Below are 19888 nucleotides of genomic sequence, written 5' to 3'. Positions count from 1 at the left end.
CAAGAGCTCAATAAACAAAAAAGATTATGATTTAAAACCTGGTCATATACTTAAAATTTTAAATTTGTCTAGGTATTATATTGAACAAATATTTTCTATATCAACCCATGCAAATAACTATTCTCTATATTTAGTTTGAAGCAATTACTACTCATTTTCCATCCACCCCACCCCACCCCACACACACACGCCCCACACATATCGTATCCCTACTTCTGAATTTTCATTAATTGGACAATGCCAACACAAACGACTCTTCATGTACCTACCTCTCCTCTCAATTGTTATAGTCAGAATTGACTAATCCTATTCTCTGCAGAAACAAACAATGAATAAATCTTTCAGAGGAGGAGGGCTATAGCTACAACTTCGCTCTATACATTGACTATTCCATTCCCCTCTTAGCTTTAATTATTCCCTTCTATTCTCCTTCTTGGAGTTTGGTATATAAATATGTAGTACATAAATAAAGTTTATACTCCCTCCGGATAAAAATAAAAATAAAAGAGTCTACTTAGTCATTTGCACATCTTTTAAGAAAATATTAACTTTTAGATAAAAATAGATAATTTGACTAAATTGCTCATAATTAAATAGGTATTGAAATTTGATCATATAACACTTAATAAAGATAAATCTGAATAAATAATGTTAATTCTTTCTGGATTTGATCAGTGAACACTTTTTTGACCCAAGAAAAAAAGGCTAAGTGAACATTTTTTTTTATCCGGAGGGAGTACTATGTGGTCATTTTCACCAGTTATACTCTCCCCATTCCAAAATAAGTGTTATTTTAGCAACAAAAAAATTATCTCAAAATAAGTGTGATGATACTTATTTTGGGACGGAGGGATCGAGCAGTAGTTTGACCGCATTTCCTCTGTGTTAGTAAGGTTCTCAATTTTTCTTTCCTTTATGACTATAATATACTAGGGGTAGGTGAATGCTAACGAGCAAAAAAAAAAACAAATATACGCTAAGCTGCAACGACTTTCACGCAATTATTACCCTTGCTTCTGGCTTTATTTTTTTTTACTAAGAAACTAATCTAATTAAATGTAGAAGTTATTATTTCTGAAAGTTAATTCGTCCATGTATTATTTTCAAGATTTCATATTGATATTTTAAATTTTTTTTTTACATATAAACATCATTTGAATGACTTAATATCATATAAAATATAAACTCTCTATATATGTGTAATATATGCACTTTCCTAAAGGCTAAACATATAGTATGCGGAGAAAAAAATCAATCAGTCACTCACTCACTCTCCCAAAAGGTGCTTTTAATTTGTTTCTCTGTTTCTGTGTCCATTTATCTTTGTATCTGTGTGAGAAAACAACGTATCAATCAGGCTTTTCACAAGGAACATCTCTTACACATATTTACTTCTTTCTTCTCTCTCTCTTCCTTAAATTATCAATTACTCTACATGCCTTTTGCCCCCTTAGGAGTATTTGTTTTCTCTTTCCTGATTTCGTTCTTTGGAAGAATATCATGCACCAAGCATATGTGTACCCTAAATTCAAAAGTCACTGCCCTTTTCGAACAGGGTTTATAGTAGGGGTGAGCGTTCGATTTTTCGGTTCGGTTTTATCAAACTTCAATTTGGCTATTTCAGGTTCGATTTTTTGAAGGTGGACACCAAACACCGAACAAAACTAGTTCGGTTCGGTTCTTTCGGTTTCAGTTTTTTAAAGTTCGGTTCGGTTCGGTTCGGTTCGGTTTCGGTTTTTTCAATTCGGTTTTTTTGATATAATATTAGAAGCGATTCCATTGACACTAATTCATATTCTCAAAAGCAATAAAACATAAAACTGATAAATTGAAATTAAAATCAAAAAAACAGGATACACAAGAACAGAAAATTATAATCATGATATAGGATTACTAGGTGTTATATACATACCGTAAGAATAATTAAGAAAACACATAAAGGATATACATTAATCCTAAAGACACATCCTAGTTACCTTTCTTTGTTAAGGATATTTGATTTTCTCAATTGAAGTGGAAAATTAGGGATACAAATGCAAAAGAGGACTTATTACAATTGAGTTTTTTTTGCTTTAAACTTAATGGGCCTGGACTATTTTAATTTTTTTTTTGGTAATGTATTAAATTTCGATGCGCGTTCGGTTTTTCGGTTTGATTTTATCAAACTTCGGTTCGGCTATTTCGGTTTCGATTTTTTACGGTGGACACCAAACACCGAACCAAACTAGTTCGGTTTGATTCGGTTTGTTGAAGTTTCGGTTCGGTTCGATTTTTTGGTTTTCAGTGTTTATGTCCAGCCCTAGTTTATAGTACATATGGACAGTGTAATAGCAATGTTGAATCCATCGAGATAACTTGTGGTCCGCAAGATCTTTCACTTAGATATTTCAAATATGTTTTGTTCCAGTTAGACACGTATAGTGGACCCTGACAGTGCCACGTCAGCAAAAAGTGTTCAATAACACATTTTACTCAAGTTCAGGTGTCTAAATGAAACAAGGCGTATTTGAGGTGTCTAAGTGAAAAATTTTGCGGTCCACAAGGGGCTCCCGAAGGGTTCAGCCTAAAAGCAGTTTATAGTATTATGAATGTATTTGTGGGCCTGGTTTAGTGATTGATAAAGTCGGTTGAGAATTATAAGGTTTTGGATTCAGATTACGGCGAAGTAAAAAACTAGGTACTAATATTTTTCTGAGTCATCCAAGCTTTGGTAAACAAAATTATTAGTATTTGCGCTGGTGGAAGGTAGCACTGCAAATCCATATTCTTCAAATCTTAATAGGAGGTAGCATGGATATCGTGAAATTAGTCGAGGTGTGTACAAATTGGTCCGAGTATCCCAATTGTATTTTTTTTTTTTTTTTTTGCATTATCAGTATAATCTAACATGTTATAACAAGTTAAGTATTTTATTTAGATAATTAGTTCACTTATTATCAATAACTACTTGTAGTTATCATTTACATAATAGAATAAAAATTATTTTACACCGTCACACCGACGATGCATAAACGTTAAACTCTTTTAAAAAAATTTAAGTTTTATAATCTGACATTGTAAAAGAATTTTTTCACCTTTAATTATGTTACCAAGGTTACATGTTCATTACAAGTGCGTAGAATTGGCTACTTGAAAATAAAACAAGTAACTTAGTAAAAGAAATTAAATTGCATTGATAATAACAATACTACTATTAGTACCTCAATCTCAAATAAGTTAAAGAGTCAATTGTGTATATAAACCCTCACTAATAATACTTCCACAGGTAAATTATATTAAGAAATATTACCAATATGTATAGTTCGGCTAATATTATTAACCAATATGGCCTGAATATATAAAATTTATACGCTGATTATGTATATTATATGTATGATATATGTATATTATATGCATAAATATTCGAAATCTATATATTTGGTCATATTTTGTTAATTAGATCACCCAAAGGCATTGAGTTGTAATTTCCCCTCATATTTATATATTAAATAACAGAAATTATTTACATTGTCAATATATGAAATTAAATTCTTTTTTAGTAGCTACAATGTGTGTCGTCCAATACTATACACAAGTACACAACATGTGTTTGCTGACGATAATACGATACATCCATGTTGTTTTGGAACTTTTTGCTTTGACTTTCTTACTTTTTGATCAACACTATTAACCCCTTTAACTGTTTGACACTTCTCATTCTTCAGGTTCTATTCCTTTTTTACTTATTCCTTTTTCAGCAACTTTATTTTTTCTCCAATATTTTCAGGAACTACTTTAGTTGAAACTCTACAGTATATATGTAAAAGCAGTTTCCTCTTCGAATAATTTTTTGAAGGTTGTTTCTACTGTGGTCTAAAGATTTACGAAAAAAGAGAAATATCACTGAAAAAGAAAATATAAAAGCTGTATAGCTTCTGTCGTTAAATAATAAAGGATAGTTGCTAACTCTGTTTAATGACGAATTAGTGATAGATTAATAAAAAGGGAGAATACTGTTGTTGGTCTCTCAGCTATTGGTAAATTCTTGTTATGGTGCTTGTGATATATACATGATTTAATACACTTAACCTTCGATTAATTAATATGTGTGATTTTGATCCCTTTATGCAGAAAATATATTGTATTTGCACTACTTTTAAAAGTATTTTACCTTCAAGTATGGAGTAACAATACAAAGTTAACGTAACACATGAGTAATTAAACGATGAGATGATTAATAATTCTGAAAGTTTGTGAATATTCATAAGCAAAGGATAAAAGATCAAACTTCAAGTAATTGAAGGTTAAATGTGCTTAGTCAGATATCATAAGGATTAAAATTAAAATTTAACCAATAACCGAGAGGCCAAAAATACAATTAACCCTATTAAAAAATATTAATTAGCTATTTAGCGATAGATCAACTAATTTCATAGCTAATTATCTACAGCGGCTTATGTGCCATGTTCCTTCTATTCTATTCTCTTCTTTCATTTTAGTTTATTTGTCTATCTTTTGTTCTTAAATTAATAGGACAGGACATTTGTAGGTATTAAACTAAAATGTTACATATTTATACAATACAAGGTGACAAATATTTCCCTCTACAAATTAAATCTCTTTCGAAGACATACACTGTTAGCTACAAAAAATGGTTTGTCAATGAATAAAAATCTCAGCAAAATTTTGGTATAACAAGTTAAATTACACTGAATATAAAAATATTTATACTATCAGTGCACATACCTTATATCTATTACTATCAAATATCACCCAAATGTACTTTGTTTGTTACCTGGCTTTTGCCAAAAGAGAATAAAGAAAATAGAGAGAGAAGAGAGCCCAAAATCAATGAGAAAAGGCATTTACAATCAACATTAAATGATGCAAAAGGCAAAAACAAAAAAAAACAACACCATCTTATTGTGGTTTTTGGTTAAATTCAGACAAAAATATTATATGAGTTGCCTTATGCACTAGAGATTCTGCTGCCTCTGATGTTTGAAGATTTTCTCCCTGTGGCTGTGCCATTTTTGCCAGAATTACCCGAGTCTTGATGAGTTTCCTATCATTTGAATAATCAAAATAAGAGAAAATTTCACCTAAACATTGAAAATGGAAATGTAGTAGCAATACAAGTGTTGTGCAACTAGGCGAATGTTGCACCCTAGATGCCAAAAGTCCAGTAGCCAAAATACCGGCCCCCAGCTAAGGCTTTGTACTAATTAATGTACACATGAGAGTGTATAACAACTTTTTCGTTTAATCATGATTAAGTGATATATATATATTCTTACTTTTATTTGTATCTCTTGATGTTATAAAATTATTTTGTTTAGTATAAACACGGAGTGAAATTCTATACACTCACAAGTCAAACTAAACTAAAATAGGCTCATGGTTTACAATCTATAAAGCTAATTAGAGGTACATTTTCTAAAAACTTTCGTGACTTATAGCAAAAAATGATAAATAACTTGCTACAAACAGTTAAACCATAGATACTTATAATTTAAACCAATTACACGGCAAAACCAATAACCAGCCCAGCCAATTTGGTGAATTAATATGGGCCATGGGGTAGGGTATGGATATTAGTTGCACCTGAGTTTAACACCATAGCCCAGCCCAAGTTAGTTCCACATTTGAAGTTTCTATTGTCTTTTTTGATTATTTGACATCACTATATAATCATTAATCAGCGGCGGTGCTACTTACGAATTTGATATAACCAAATAGCTTTGGCCCATACCATGTTTTTAAGCTTAAGAATTCCAGGACCCATAAACCCTAAATCCCAGTTCAGCCTCGACATGTATATAGTTTGATTAATTTATACTACTCCCTCTGTTTCAATTTATATGAACCCATTTGACTGGACACGACATTTAAGAAAGAGGGAAGACTTTTGAAATTTGTGGTTCAAAATAAGCCTTGAAAATTTGTGTGGCTGTAAATCATTCATAAAGTGAATTTGTTTCGAAATTAGGAAAGAGGTCATTCATTTTGGCACGGACTAAAAAGGAAATAGGTTCAAACAAATTGAAACAGAGGGAGTATAATGTAGCAAGTAAATTAATTTATGTGCGACATTAAATATCCCATGAAATGAGTAAAATTAGATACACTTACCATGTGCTTTTGAGTCATATTTGCTGAAATTCTTGAAATGTGCCTCCCAAAACCACAGTTCTCATTTAGGGAACCATTCAACTTTGTCTTGTTAGTTTCTTTCTCTTCATGAGCTAACTTCCTAGCACTCAAGAATTTGTCCACCATTCTGCTGCCAAGAACTTGTGTTGTGCCATTCCCTTGTTGAAATTTTGTACTACTTATACTAACCTCCTGCTTTCGACCACGTGTTACACTGGGAGAACATGATTGTCGTCTTATTGGTTTTGTAATAGGCACTGGCGATGAAGAAGAAGAAGACGACGATGATGATCCTGGCCTTTGGTTGGTTGATTGGTTAGGCCGGCCCCTGTTGGCTGACAGAGACCGGTCTGTCCTGAGATTAGACGGAGTTTCATCAGAAAATCCTGGGAACTGAGCTCCCAGTATTTTCGGCCTCCCAGCAGGGGACACTCCCCTGCTTTTAGGCTTGGTGGTACTTGAAGACAACGACGATGATGATCCTGGCCTTTGGTTAGTTGATTGGTTTTGATGAATTGGCCGGCCCCTGTTGGCTGAGAGGGACCGGTCTGTCTTGAGATTAGGCAGAGTTTCATCAGAAAATCCTGGGAACTGAGCTCCCAGGATTTTCGGTCTGCCAGCAGGGGATACTCCCCTGCTTTTAGGCCTGATGGTACTCGAAGACGACTCCATGCCCAATGTTTTTGATAAATTGGAAGCTAGGAAATTAAGACTTGTATCTTTTTGCTTTGTTGTTCTTGTTGTAATTGATGACAATGTGTTTGATCTCTCTTTATGATCATTGCTAGTGTTGGATTTGATCATTGTTGTTGTTGCTGCATATGTTGTGTTCTTCTTCTCTATTGATGAAGCACTTTGTTTTCCAATTTGTGTTGAGTTGCTTGTGGCTATTTTTGGTTTTTGATTAGGTGATGCAAATTTTATAAGAGTACTTCTTGTTTTAGCAGCACCTGTCTTGTCTGCAAACTGTTGTAACAAACTTTAATAATAACTGGAATTTTCACACAACTAGCTGGCAAAATTCGCCGTTTACTTTTCCTAACCGGTATACGTAGATTATGTACTGATTATGAAGAGATAAAATTAAGGAGAAGGAATGAATTAGTCCTAGTTCAAAGAAAAAATTGAAAATAAGAAAAAGTTGAAGCACACACCCTTGACACAGTAATAACTGGTTGAATAATTGGGATCTCCTTCTGAATGACTAGTTCTGGAGCATTGGCTTCCATGTCAAGAGATGGAAATAAAGGCGTAGCCGGAGGCGTTTTCAACCTTCAATTAAAAATTCAAGAATGAGTACGGAAGAAAATAACTATATCCGATCCATATTATCTATCTTTTAAGATTTTTGCACACTGAAAGGCAATAGCCTCAACACGCGTTAATTACTTAGTGCTACAACAAATCAAACAATATGATCAAAGCAAATTGAATTTACCAGTCATAATCATTCTTTCCAGTTTCAGTACTCATCATAGAATCCAATCCCACTTGACCTTTCTTGCCCGAAGCCATTCTGTATAATGCATAATTCCCTGCAAGTTCCATAACTCTCAATCACGAAAAACCATAAAAAAAAAAAAATATTACGTCTCAATCCCAAACAAGTTGGGATCTGCTATATGAAATCCTTACTTCTCCATAAAGACGCGTCGAATAATTGCAAAACAAAAACAACAAATAAACAACTAAAAAGTCATACTACCATTTGCCTCAAATTCATCAGGGACAGGGAGAAGAAGGCTGGCAATATCTTTCTTTTCGCGCTTATACATGTCCCTAAACAAAATAAGATCTTCATCTCTATTCATGTTTCTTGATTCTCAGCACACTCTTCTCTCAATTTTTTGTTGCTTGTTTCTTGATGTGATCTTGAAAGACAATTCCAAACAGTAAAATAGTAGTACTAGAATTACTAAATGGTGTAGTGTTGCTATTTGGCCGGCTGATTGTACAAGGAAATGTTCCAAATGGAGAATGATAAGAAGAGGAAATAGTAGTACTTGTTAAGAATGTTTTTGAACATTTGGCATCAGTTTGTTTGTTGCAGGCCTTGTTGAGTTCAATACTTGGGCAACCCTTATTTGACCATACCGAATATTTCATTATTTATTAATAATTAAAGTTTGTTAGGAGAACAACAATTAAACCTCACTCCAAAACAAATTGCGATCAGCTATATGATCCGTCACTGACCATGTTAGTATTCTGTTTAAATTGACATTGTCGATCCAAGCCCAAGTAAAGGAGGAGAATCGAGATAAGTTGACAACCAAACTTAAAACTAACTCATTTTATAATCTCAATAATTCATAGAGTTCAAACCCGAGGAACGAATCATGGAGTTCAAACTAATATATGTTCAAACCCCAATAAAGTTTTCCTCGAATTTTTTCCTGTTTTAACCAAGGGTATTTTTGTCAAAATTTTACTCCTGCATTAAAAAGTGACTTAACACTAAATAGTTTTGAGACATTGTCTAAACTTAATTATCGATCCAAAATTAGCTATTTGTCAATTTCTCCCAATTATTAAAGGATTATAATATTTACAAGTAGCTATTTTAATAATGAATATCATCTCGGGAAAGAAGAGAAAATGTGTATATTATCTTGGGAAAGAAGACAAAATGTGTACTTTTGGTACAATGTGCTATCATCTTTTTAGGGAAAATTTCAGCTAAATATCATTCTCATCTAGCTTACAAAATATGCACGCAATGTACAAGCAATCTATAATTTATACTATACATACCTATAATATACATACCTATATAATCGAAGTGTATAGACAGTGTATACTTCGACCATATTTTATAAACTAGATAGCCGAATGGTACATACAATGTACTATCATCTTTTTAGGGGAAATCAGAGTTAACTATCATCCGACCATCTAGTTTATAAATTATGTATACAGCTTATAGATAGTGTATAGTTTATACTAAATATACATATAGTATACATACATATCAACTATACAACCGAAGTATGTAAATAATGTATACTTCGATCGTGTTTGGTAGACTACACGGCAGAAGGTTACTTTTCAATAAGTTCCATCTGTTTATTTTTAAAATCAAAAAACTCAAAGTGGTGGTTAATTTTTTCTTTAAAAAAAAAAAAAAAAAAAACATTTCTTATGTCCTTCTTCTTGAAGGGTTTTAGAATATAGAATCTCAAATTAAAGCCTAAAACCCTTTCCCCTTTACGCGCGCTATAACAACACCGGCGTAAATAAGCCGTTAAAGCTAATTTGCGCTCCGGTGAACTGTCACCGGAAATACAATGTTACGAATAAGTTCAACTCTCCGTACAGCACGGAAGCTCTTAAATAGACAGCTCATCGCCGTCGCCGGAGATTCTTCCATCGCCGGCATAGCGCGTTTACATCACCGGAGATTCAATACGCGTGGTTCGGCTTCATTAATTTCCACTTTGAGCAACAACAACAACAACAACAATAATAGCTCAATTACTTCTCCAGCTGAGGAAAATGATAGTGTTGAATCCAATATATTGGCGAGGCGATTATCTGATGGAATGCAGGACACGTATTTAGCAATAGAGTTAGCATTGGATTCTGTAGTTAAGATATTCACTGTTTCAACTAGTCCTAGTTACTTCCTTCCTTGGCAGAACAAGTCTCAGCGCGAAACTACTGGCTCTGGTATTCTTTCTCTATCTGTGTTATGCTTCCTTTTTTAGACTTGACATTGTTTAATGTGATCAGAGGGTGTGGAGATCGAGGATTAGGGTAGAACCAGTGGCGGATTCAGGATTTTCGCTCAGGGTGTTTGAAAAAATAATTGAACCTAAATATACACTGTAATATATGTTCAGGGTGTTTAAAAGTTAATATATGTACATAAACATATAAAATTTACCTTAGATATACACTGTAATTTTTTGTCCAGTGGGCTCTTGGTACATCCGCCCCGGGGTAGAACCGTACAAGGCTATTAGTAGGATTAGTATTATTTTCGTCATTTTATTATTTTAGTGTTCTCATAATCTTATTCTTAGTAGGCGTTTGGCCGTGAAAACCAAATATTTTTCACTTTATTTGGTATTTTGGAGTTGGAGTTGAAGATGGAGTTGTGTTTGGTTATAGTTTTTGCAACGAATATTTGGTTGTTTGAATATATTGAAAGTGAAAACAAGTTTTTGGTTGTTTTCCAAATTCCAAATACAACTTGAAGTTGTATTTGGAATTTTTATGGCCAAACACCATAAAGTGAAAAAGGTGAAAAAATACTCCGGAAAAAAGTGAATAATTCTCATGGCCAAACGGGTCCTTAGTTTTCTGTTACTACTTGTTGTCTCTTCTGAAGAGGCGAGGGTCTATTAGAAACAACCTCCTCTCTACCTCGACGAGGTAGGGGTAAGGTCAGGGTACATTCTACCCTTCCTAGACCCGACTTGTGGATTACTCTGTTATTATTGTTGTTGCCATTGTATATTGTGGGATTTTTACAGATTCCTGGAAGGAAAGTTCAATTCTTGGTGACAATATTGACACTTCACCCACTAAGGAAGCCTTGTTAAAAAGGCTATCTTTTATGAAGTTCTTAGTCGTTGACGTAAATAGGATGCCAAGAACTGAGGTTTGTTTGCTAAGAAGAGGCATTAGTCTAGTGAAATATGGGAGAAATGTGCATGGGAATCTGGTTAGTGTTTGTGAAAGGACTGAAAGAGTTCAGGGGTGGCTCTAGTAAAGCCTTTGCTTTTACTGATATGCTTATAGCACAATTTTCCCCCAACCCGGCAACTGTAGTTTTAGTCCCGAAAGCACCATATGTTTACGTACCTATCCAAATGAAAAAAGAGAGAACATATATTATTTCTCGCCCGATTAATTGAAGGCCTTTCAGAGAACAGTTTATTCTAAACAGATCAAATCTTGGGCTCTCAGTGAGCAAATATATTCTTGAGGGTTGACTATTTGTTGGCCTTCGAATTACTCAGGTTGTCTCTGTCTGTGACCACTTCTGTGTTGACTGATGGTACTAACTATCTAAGAGAATACAGAGATGGGGAATCATGGTAGCCCAGTTGGTTGCCTACATTAACTTCCACCCTTGTTATTGGGGGACGGTTCCCATCCCACACCCCCATGTATGATAACTTCTTTTTTTTCCTTTTTAAAAAGAGAATACAAAGCTCACATCAAGTGTGCTGATCTACTATAAAGTTAAGAGCATACAAAGCTTACTTTTGAATTTTGCATTCTTAATATTACAGGTTTTGTTATTCCGGGAAAGAGAATCCTGACAAATGCTCATGTTGTGGCTGATCATACATTTGTACTTGTAAGAAAGCATGGTTCTCCAACCAAGTATAGAGCAACAGTTCAGGCCGTTGGTCATGAATGTGACTTGGCTATTCTGGTAGTAGAAAGTGAAGAATTCTGGGAGGGCATGAACTCTTTAGAGCTTGGTGATGTCCCATTTCTCCAAGAAGCTGTGGCTGTTGTTGGTTATCCTCAAGGTAATTTATTTTTTGTAACTGATTCAACGTGAAATTCAGACCTCACACTTGATCAGGGCTCATTTCATTCTGAAGTTTAAATAAATGCACATGACTTCTCCTTCTACTGAGGAAATTGGGCTCCCTTTACCTTAGTTTTGTTTCAATTCATTAACAATTTCCTTCCATTTATCAAATCCTATAAAAAATAGGAGCCTTAGTTTTGTTTCAATTCATTAACAATTTCCTTCCATTTATCAAATCCTATAAAAAATAGGAGCCTCTTTAGTTGTGGGCTTGTGGCAAAATAAAAAAAATTCTACTTAATATACACAAGAAATGAGTTTACATCACGAAGGTTGCATCTATGGCGACAATAGGCAGTATATTATAATATTTGTTGTGTTTTGTCTGGTATAACATGCAATGGAGTAAAACTTGATTGGTCCCCTTGATCTCGTATTGTCAAATGAGCAAATGAGGGAGGTAATGCTTTTGGAGGAAGTAGCTAGGGATAGATATATATAACTACTTATAATGGAATCTTGAGTAACAATCTGAAAAGTCATTTTCTTTTCAACTAAGTCATTTTCTTCTCAACTAAGTTCTCATTTTCAAAGAGTGCACCATTTTCCCGGATTCTATATCCTTCTCAAGAGCTCATACGACCAGCGAACCAAGTAGATCCAGAAGAGAGAGGGAACTTGTATGATGTATTTTTGTTCTCTCTGGTGTCAACTAGGTGCAATGCTAGTTATTTGTAGCTTGCATATACTAGATTTTCCTCTTCAAGAGTACATATCCTTCTGAATCTTTAGTTGACGTCTATTTATGTTTTTGATTCCTTCACAGTACTATGTTCTCTTTTTCTTTCTTTACTTAATAATTGTATGCTGCAAATACCTGCATCTGATTCTTTCTCTAATAAATATAATTATGATTTTCGCTTTTTGCTAGGGGGAGACAATATATCTGTCACAAAAGGTGTCGTCTCAAGGGTTGAACCTACGCAATATGTACATGGTGCTAGTCAACTATTGGCAATACAAATTGATGCAGCTATAAATCCAGGGAATAGTGGAGGACCAGCAATCATGGGTGACAAAGTTGCTGGAGTTGCTTTCCAAAACCTTTCGGGTGCAGAGAATATTGGGTAAATTAGAAATTTTTTGTCGCTTTGTGTCTCTGTAACTACTATAAAGATCTTGTTCCACTGCCTCATTTGCTGCTCGGTCTACCATATATTATTTAGTTAAATATTGATGGGGAATATACGTTAATATCCACTCGCATAGTCACATATCAAAGTAACTCTTCTTTTGGTTAAAATTACACTCACCTCCTATTAGCAATCATGCTTTGACCTTTCCTTTTGTAATTGGAACTTCTTATGATGTGCAATCACAATTTTTCATATCAGCTGGCACGTTATACATATAATGAAAAAAAAAAAGTGGGAACAACCTTTGGCTCCTCCCCTCCCTGCTGCCCTCCTATGGAGAAAAAGAGGAAGCTGGAAGTAAACCCAACTGGTTTCTGACTTTTCTTTCCTTTGCCTGAATCTGAGTGCATGTTATTCTTCCTTAACATGTATTCTCCTGCAAATCTTCTCTCCTTCGTTTTTCATTTTTCTCAGCCGCCTGTCCTAGTTTCTCTATCATCCTACTATTCTTCGTCTTCTGATTCACTTCTTTAATTGGAAAAAAAATCTTTCTTCAATAGGCAATTTAAGTCATTTTAAAAATTCCTTAATTTTCTGAAATTTGCAGTCTTTGTTCATGCATTTACAAATTCAAAGCTTGACCTGTAGCCCTTTTGACTTTAGCTTCATGATATTATTCTTTTTTCATCCCAAAGGATTACAGAGAATGACAGATGTTCGAATGCCTTAAAGCTTTTAATTGAGACATGCAGTTGATATGAGATTTGCCTGATGACATTTAATAGTTTTAGTCTGCATTTGTTTAGCTTATAGGTTAGTAGCTTTCATTGCTGCAACAAGTCAATCTAAACTGATCCCTCTTGATTAAACAATCTACTTTGGAGAAAAACTTTTGTAATTAGAAAGAAAAATTAGCCTTCTAGGTTGACCTTACAAGTTCCATTTCTGGTTGGATTTTGCAGCTACATTATTCCTGTTCCTGTGATAAAGCATTTTATAGGCGGCGTAGAAGAACGTGGTGAATACGTTGGGTTTTGCTCTTTGGGCTTGTCATGCCAACCTACTGAAAATGCACAAATTCGAGAGTACTTCCAAATGCAGTCCAAATTGACAGGTGTACTCGTTAGCCGAATCAACCCACTTTCTGATGCTGCTAGAGTATTAAAGAAAGACGATATAATCCTCTCATTTGATGGTGTACCCATAGCAAATGATGGAACAGGTAAACTTTCTCTCATTGCTCATGCTCCTTTCTTTGTTGTGATTCTTAAGTGCAATAGTTAAACTAGTCTCCACACTGGAGAGCTCTCTTCTTCTTCACTGTTACTGTAAGTTACCAGACTGGAGAGTTCTTTCTTTTTCTCACATTTTATAGCACATGCTTTTTTTCTTGCTTTAAATGTTTTTTGAGGAAAAATGATGGATTTGGATGAAAGGTTTATGTGGTTCTCGCCACTGGCTCTTTTAAGCAGGGTTGCATCAACTTAATAGCATTCTTCTTCTCTTAGCTTGCAACTACGAGTAGGTACTCATAGTTGCAAGCCGAGAGAACGTGAATGCTATTAGTGACCTCCCTTTGGAAGATGGAAAGTCTAGAGTCTAGGCTCTTTTCATTCTGAGTTTTCTCTCGCACGTTAGCTGGTAATTACCAGAAACTGCTTAAGTGGTTTGTAGGATATAAGAATTGTTAAGGCTGGGATAGCTTATTTTGTGCCAAAAAGGTTCTCCTCTTCTGCATTTTGACTTCCATAGTTCCATGTATGTCTAAATTAGCAACCTTAGTTTCCATCATCTGGAGTTCTGACTTCTGAGATTGCTTATGATTTGCAGTTCCTTTCCGAAATAGAGAGCGAATCACATTTGACCATCTTGTATCTATGAAGAAACCAAAGGAAACTGCTGAACTTAAAGTCCTGAGGAACGGTGAAGTGCGTGACTTCAAGATCACAACTCATCCTGTAAGTTCACTTATATTTAACCTTCAATATTAATTGTTGTCTTCAAGGCCACTGTATCTAACAACTACTAAATATTATGCAGTTGCAACCACTTGTTCCAGTTCATCAATTTGACAAGCTTCCGAGTTATTTCATTTTTGCTGGTCTCGTCTTTATTCCATTAACTCAACCATTCCTTCACGAGTATGGAGAAGAGTGGTATAATACCTCACCCCGTCGGTTGTGTGAACGAGCACTTCGGGAACTACCTAAGAAACCTGGCGAACAATTTATCATCCTTTCACAGGTATCTAGAGTTTCTTGTCCTTCTGTCAAATGGATCTTGATGTTCCTCCATAATTTCACATGCTAAATACAGGTTGAAACATAATAAACTGACCTTATGAGTAGAGAGTGCTTTCTTTAACTTTTGCTCTACAACATAATAACCTAACTTTGTACATAGAGGCGAACTTTTTTTTTCATTAAGCTAATATGCCCTTTTGCAACTCATTAGGTGTTGATGGATGATATTAATGCCGGTTATGAGCGCCTTGCCGAGTTACAGGTAAAAGGCTCGTTGCTTCTATTACTTCATTCTCTTCTTAAAAAAGACAGCATAATGGCGCCTTGTAATCATTTTCCTCTTTGTTTTCGGGTAAATTTTGGACCATCTTGTACAGGTGAAGAAGGTTAATGGTGTAGAAGTTTTGAATCTTAAACATTTACGTCAGCTTGTGGAAGATGGTAACCATAAGAATGTGAGATTTGATTTGGATGATGAGAGGGTGATCGTTTTGGATTTTGAATCGGCAAGAATAGCGACATCGCGTATATTGAAACGCCATCGAATACCTCAAGCCATGTCTAGCGACCTTACTGATGATCAAGATGCAGCTGAACTTCAGTCAGCTTGCTCAACCTAATTTTTATATTACAATCAAATCTCTCTATAACGATATCATTTGTCGGAATATTTTTTTGGTTGTCACAGAGAGGCTTATTGTACTTCTCTTCACTATTCTTTCCAAAATTTTGCTATTTGTATATCTTTGTGCTTTATCAAAATAATGTATTCCTATTTATTTAATCCGTACTTGTATTGAAGAAAAAAACTGTGAACTATTTTACTTATAGATTTGGAGAAAATGGGGAGGAATGGAAATCAAAAATTCAACTTTCGTTACTCCTCTTAGGGTGTTCATGTTCGATTTGGGTCGGATTTTTCCTTTTAAAAAAATCAAATCAATTAGGTTGATCTTTTAAAATATAATCAAATTAAACCAATTAAATCGGGATTTCCGCTTGGGATTTGTTGATTTTTCTTTTATATGTGATATACACTGCCAACACATTCTATCGACTATTCTCTAGCATAATATCATCAAGCTAATTATTTTTTAAGAAAAGAAGACACTACATATGTAAAAGAGTTATATATGTAGCTTCAACCGGAAAACTGCATGGATTGTCCAAAAATTGAGCTATTTTCAAGGAACTTAATATACTTCTTACAATGCTTTTTTTGTGTAAAAAAATTGAAGAGCTATAATTTACTAGATATTTTGATTATAATTGAATTAAAAAATGATGAGTAATTAAAAGACAAATTATTTTTAACATAATTTCTTCGATTTGTCAAATAAAGACTACAAATCAAATTAGAAGGTAAGGTCAAAGACTAGATTACGAATCAAGAGTGTAAAGAATTAATATGTACCGTAAAAAATTTAAAAAGTTATACAAAAACATACGTACGTATGTGTAGTTATAAATTTCGAAATTGATATGATATAGTCGATTCGGTTCAGTTTTTCCAATTAGTTTTTGCTTAAAACCAAAACCAAACTAAATTATGTCGGTTCCCAAAATTTAAAACCAAAATTAAATCAAACTAAAAAATGATGATTTTTTTGGCATTTGATTTCGATTTGGTTCAATTTTTCTATTTCCCGTGAACTTCGCTATGTAACATATTCTATGTTTTCATAAAATAAGGTACTTTTTATTACGAGCTTTGTTCGGTATAACAGAATTCTGTTTCTACACAAATATTGAAGCAGAGAGAGATTAAAGGAGAACCAAACAAACAAGAGGAGAACGGTTTTTGCGGGCAACGAAGGAAAATTTGAATGGCTATCACCCTTTGTACTTACAATTTAAATAGACCAAAATTACTCTCAAAACATCAATATCCTTTCTATGTCCTTCAAATAAGCTTGTTTCCTTTTTTTCTCTGGTTCTCTTTTTGGTTTTTTCGATTCGATCAAAACAAAGTTTTAAAGGATCGAAAAACCATAAGAAACACAAGAGAAGAAGAAAAAAGAAAAAAAAAATGAATAACAGGTCGAGGTGCATGCTAGCAATTTTGCTAGCAATTACCTGCAACGTCTTCGTGAATGGAGAGGATCCTTATCTGTTTCACGAGTGGAAAGTCACTTATGGCACCGTTTCTCCTCTTGGCGTGCCCCAAAAAGTCATTTTAATCAATGGCCAATTCCCCGGACCTAGAATTAATGGCACATCCAACAACAACGTTGTTGTCAATGTGTTCAACCAATTGGACGAGCCACTCCTTTTCACATGGAGCGGCATCCAACAAAGGAAGAACTCGTGGCAAGAAGGAACCCTTGGTACCAATTGCCCGATCCCTCCAGGTAGCAATTTCACCTATCGTTTCCAGGTCAAGGATCAAATCGGTAGCTACTACTACTACCCCACCACTAGCTTGCACCGCGCTGCTGGTGGTTACGGTGGCATTAGTGTCCTGAGCCGTGCGTTGATCCCTGTCCCATTTGACACCCCTGAGGCTGATCACATGGTCCTTGTCGGCGATTGGTACACCAAGAGCCACACTGAATTGAAAAGCTTGTTGGATAGCGGACGCGCTCTAGGAAGGCCACAAGGTGTGATTATCAATGGTAAAAGTGGAAAAGGCGATGGTAAGGATGAGCCAATGTTCACTATGACCCCTGGAAAGACCTACAGGTTCAGGTTTTGCAACGTCGGAATGAAGGATTCCATCAATGTTAGGATCCAAGGCCACACTTTGAAGCTCGTCGAGATTGAGGGTTCTCACACCGTGCAAAATGTGTACGAATCCCTAGACGTGCATTTGGGACAGTGCTTCTCTGTCTTGGTCACTGCTGATCAGGAGCCCAAGGACTATTTCCTTGTGGCTTCCACGAGGTTCACTAAGGAACCACATGTTGCCACTGCCACTCTCCGTTATGCCAATGGAAAAGGCCCCGCCTCACCCGAGTTGCCTAAGGCACCTGAAGGGTGGGCATGGTCCCTTAACCAGTTCCGTTCGTTCCGTTGGAATCTAACAGCAAGTGCAGCTAGACCTAACCCTCAGGGATCTTACCACTATGGACAAATCAACATCACCCGAACCATCAAGCTAGTCACTTCAGCTGGCAAAGTTGACGGTAAGCTCCGTTACGCCGTTAACGGTGTCTCCCACGTGGACCCCACAACTCCAATTAAGTTGGCTGAGTACTATAAAGTTGCGGACAAGGTGTTCAAGTATGACTTGATCAAGGATGAATATGAACCCAGTACTGGGAAAGAAGGACAAGACAAAATCACTCTTGCACCTAATGTGGTCAATGCCACTTACCGCAACTTTGTGGAGATCATCTTTGAGAACCCTGGAAAGAGTGTTCAATCTTGGCATTTGGCTGGACACTCCTTCTTTGCTGTTGCGTAAGTATCTCTAATTAACATTATTAAACTCCTAATCTTGATCAACTTCATGCTTTTAGCATGAAATTTTTTTACATTGTTATATAATCTAATTTCTTATAGCCAGTGGTGGAACTAGAAATTTGTACAAAGAGAATGTCTCACTGGATTCGAACCTATGACCTAAAACGTTTTGAACTCCCTTGTCTCCCTTCCATTAAGGGGATTCAAGAGCTTTTATATAACCACAAATATTCTTTTTTCTCTATTTTCATACATCCAAGATTTAAAGTTTATATGTTCTGAACTTTACTACATGTACATGTATAGTGGATTTTTCAACAAAAATGCAGGAGTTGGACCAAAATGAGCTCTACCAAACCCGTACTTTCCATGCTAGCTCCGTCCCTGACAGTAGTATAATGTCCAACGAAAGGAATCCAATTGAACCCCCTTCCCTTCAACCTAGCTCCATCCCTATCGTGATACCAATTATCTAATTATCGTAATAACATGCGATCTGATCTTTATAAATATTTTTTGCACTGTCAGTGCATAACATTTTGTGGTTGCATATGCAGGATTGAACCAGGGAAGTGGACACCAGAAAAGAGGAGGAACTACAACTTGCTTGATGCAGTGAGCAGGAACACAATCCAAATTTACCCAAAATCATGGGCAGCCGTAATGACTACACTTGACAATGCTGGATTATGGAATTTGAGGTCTAATGCATTGGAGAGAAGTTATTTGGGACACCAATTATATTTCAGTGTCCTTTCTCCAAATTACTCACTTAAAGATGAGTACAACATGCCTGATAATGACCTTATGTGTGGTATCATCAAGGATATGCCTAAACCTACTCCATACAAAGCTAATTAAATTTTAATTCATTCTTGTGATTTTTGTATAAAAAGAAAATTTATTCTTTGAAGTGTAATTTTTTTTACATTTTGAGCAAAGAAAAAGCATGAGTGAGAGTATAAGCAGGAGGAGGACAAGTTTTGGGAAAAATTCTCTGCGGCAAAAAGGGCCAAGCTTTTCACCAAGTGGAACAGAAGTTTTTTTTTTTTGTTTGTGTGTGTGTGTTTGTATTTATTTATTTTTGAAAATATAAAGTTAGTCTTGAAATGAATGTATTAATGATTTTCTTAATGCGTTCATGTATTAATAAGAAATACAGAGAGTTTTGTCTCGGTATTCTTGGGTGCATTTTTCACTCTCTCTTCTTTGTTCTCTCTATTATTTATGTTTCTCGTTCTAAATACTAATATAAAAGATTATTCAAAGGTGAAAGTTACCTAAGTTCACCCGATGTACTAGTGAAATCACAAAAGAAAAAGAAAAAATTGTATCATTAAAGTCTTTGAACTTTGCCGGTTAGTAAAGTCAAGAAACTATTTTTTGTATCATTAAAGATAGTGAACTTCATCCATTGTATCATTAAAGTCACCTCTATAATTTTTCGGAGAAAATTTTACTTTTTCGTGAATTCTATT

General features: G+C 35.1%; 3 protein-coding genes across 3 annotated transcripts; 2 read left to right on the top strand and 1 right to left on the bottom strand.

The window, feature by feature from the left end:
• Window positions 1–4724: 4724 nt before the first annotated feature.
• Window positions 4725–8150, bottom strand: LOC132615040 (uncharacterized protein PB18E9.04c-like). Its single transcript, XM_060329597.1, has 5 exons — window positions 7838–8150; window positions 7571–7667; window positions 7287–7404; window positions 6112–7098; window positions 4725–5044 (listed from the first exon to the last, which is right to left on the bottom strand). The coding sequence occupies exons 1-5, from the start codon at window positions 7941–7943 to the stop codon at window positions 4949–4951; spliced, it is 1404 nt and encodes a 467-aa protein (XP_060185580.1). The 5' UTR covers window positions 7944–8150; the 3' UTR covers window positions 4725–4948.
• A 1108-nt stretch (window positions 8151–9258) lies between these two features.
• LOC132615107 (protease Do-like 10, mitochondrial) lies at window positions 9259–15887 on the top strand. The gene is made up of 8 exons (XM_060329662.1): window positions 9259–9801; window positions 11376–11621; window positions 12558–12753; window positions 13725–13984; window positions 14593–14720; window positions 14803–15006; window positions 15217–15267; window positions 15383–15887. Exons 1-8 carry the CDS (start codon window positions 9420–9422, stop codon window positions 15623–15625), a joined length of 1710 nt encoding a protein of 569 aa, XP_060185645.1. The 5' UTR covers window positions 9259–9419; the 3' UTR covers window positions 15626–15887.
• Window positions 15888–16887: 1000 nt separating this feature from the next.
• LOC132616000 (L-ascorbate oxidase homolog) lies at window positions 16888–19544 on the top strand. Its single transcript, XM_060330611.1, has 2 exons — window positions 16888–18407; window positions 18968–19544. The coding sequence occupies exons 1-2, from the start codon at window positions 17035–17037 to the stop codon at window positions 19269–19271; spliced, it is 1677 nt and encodes a 558-aa protein (XP_060186594.1). The 5' UTR covers window positions 16888–17034; the 3' UTR covers window positions 19272–19544.
• Window positions 19545–19888: the final 344 nt, after the last annotated feature.

Source organism: Lycium barbarum, chromosome 10 (assembly GCF_019175385.1).
Source record: "Lycium barbarum isolate Lr01 chromosome 10, ASM1917538v2, whole genome shotgun sequence".
NCBI lineage: Eukaryota > Viridiplantae > Streptophyta > Magnoliopsida > Solanales > Solanaceae > Lycium > Lycium barbarum.
This window is presented reverse-complemented; position numbering and strand designations above follow the sequence as displayed.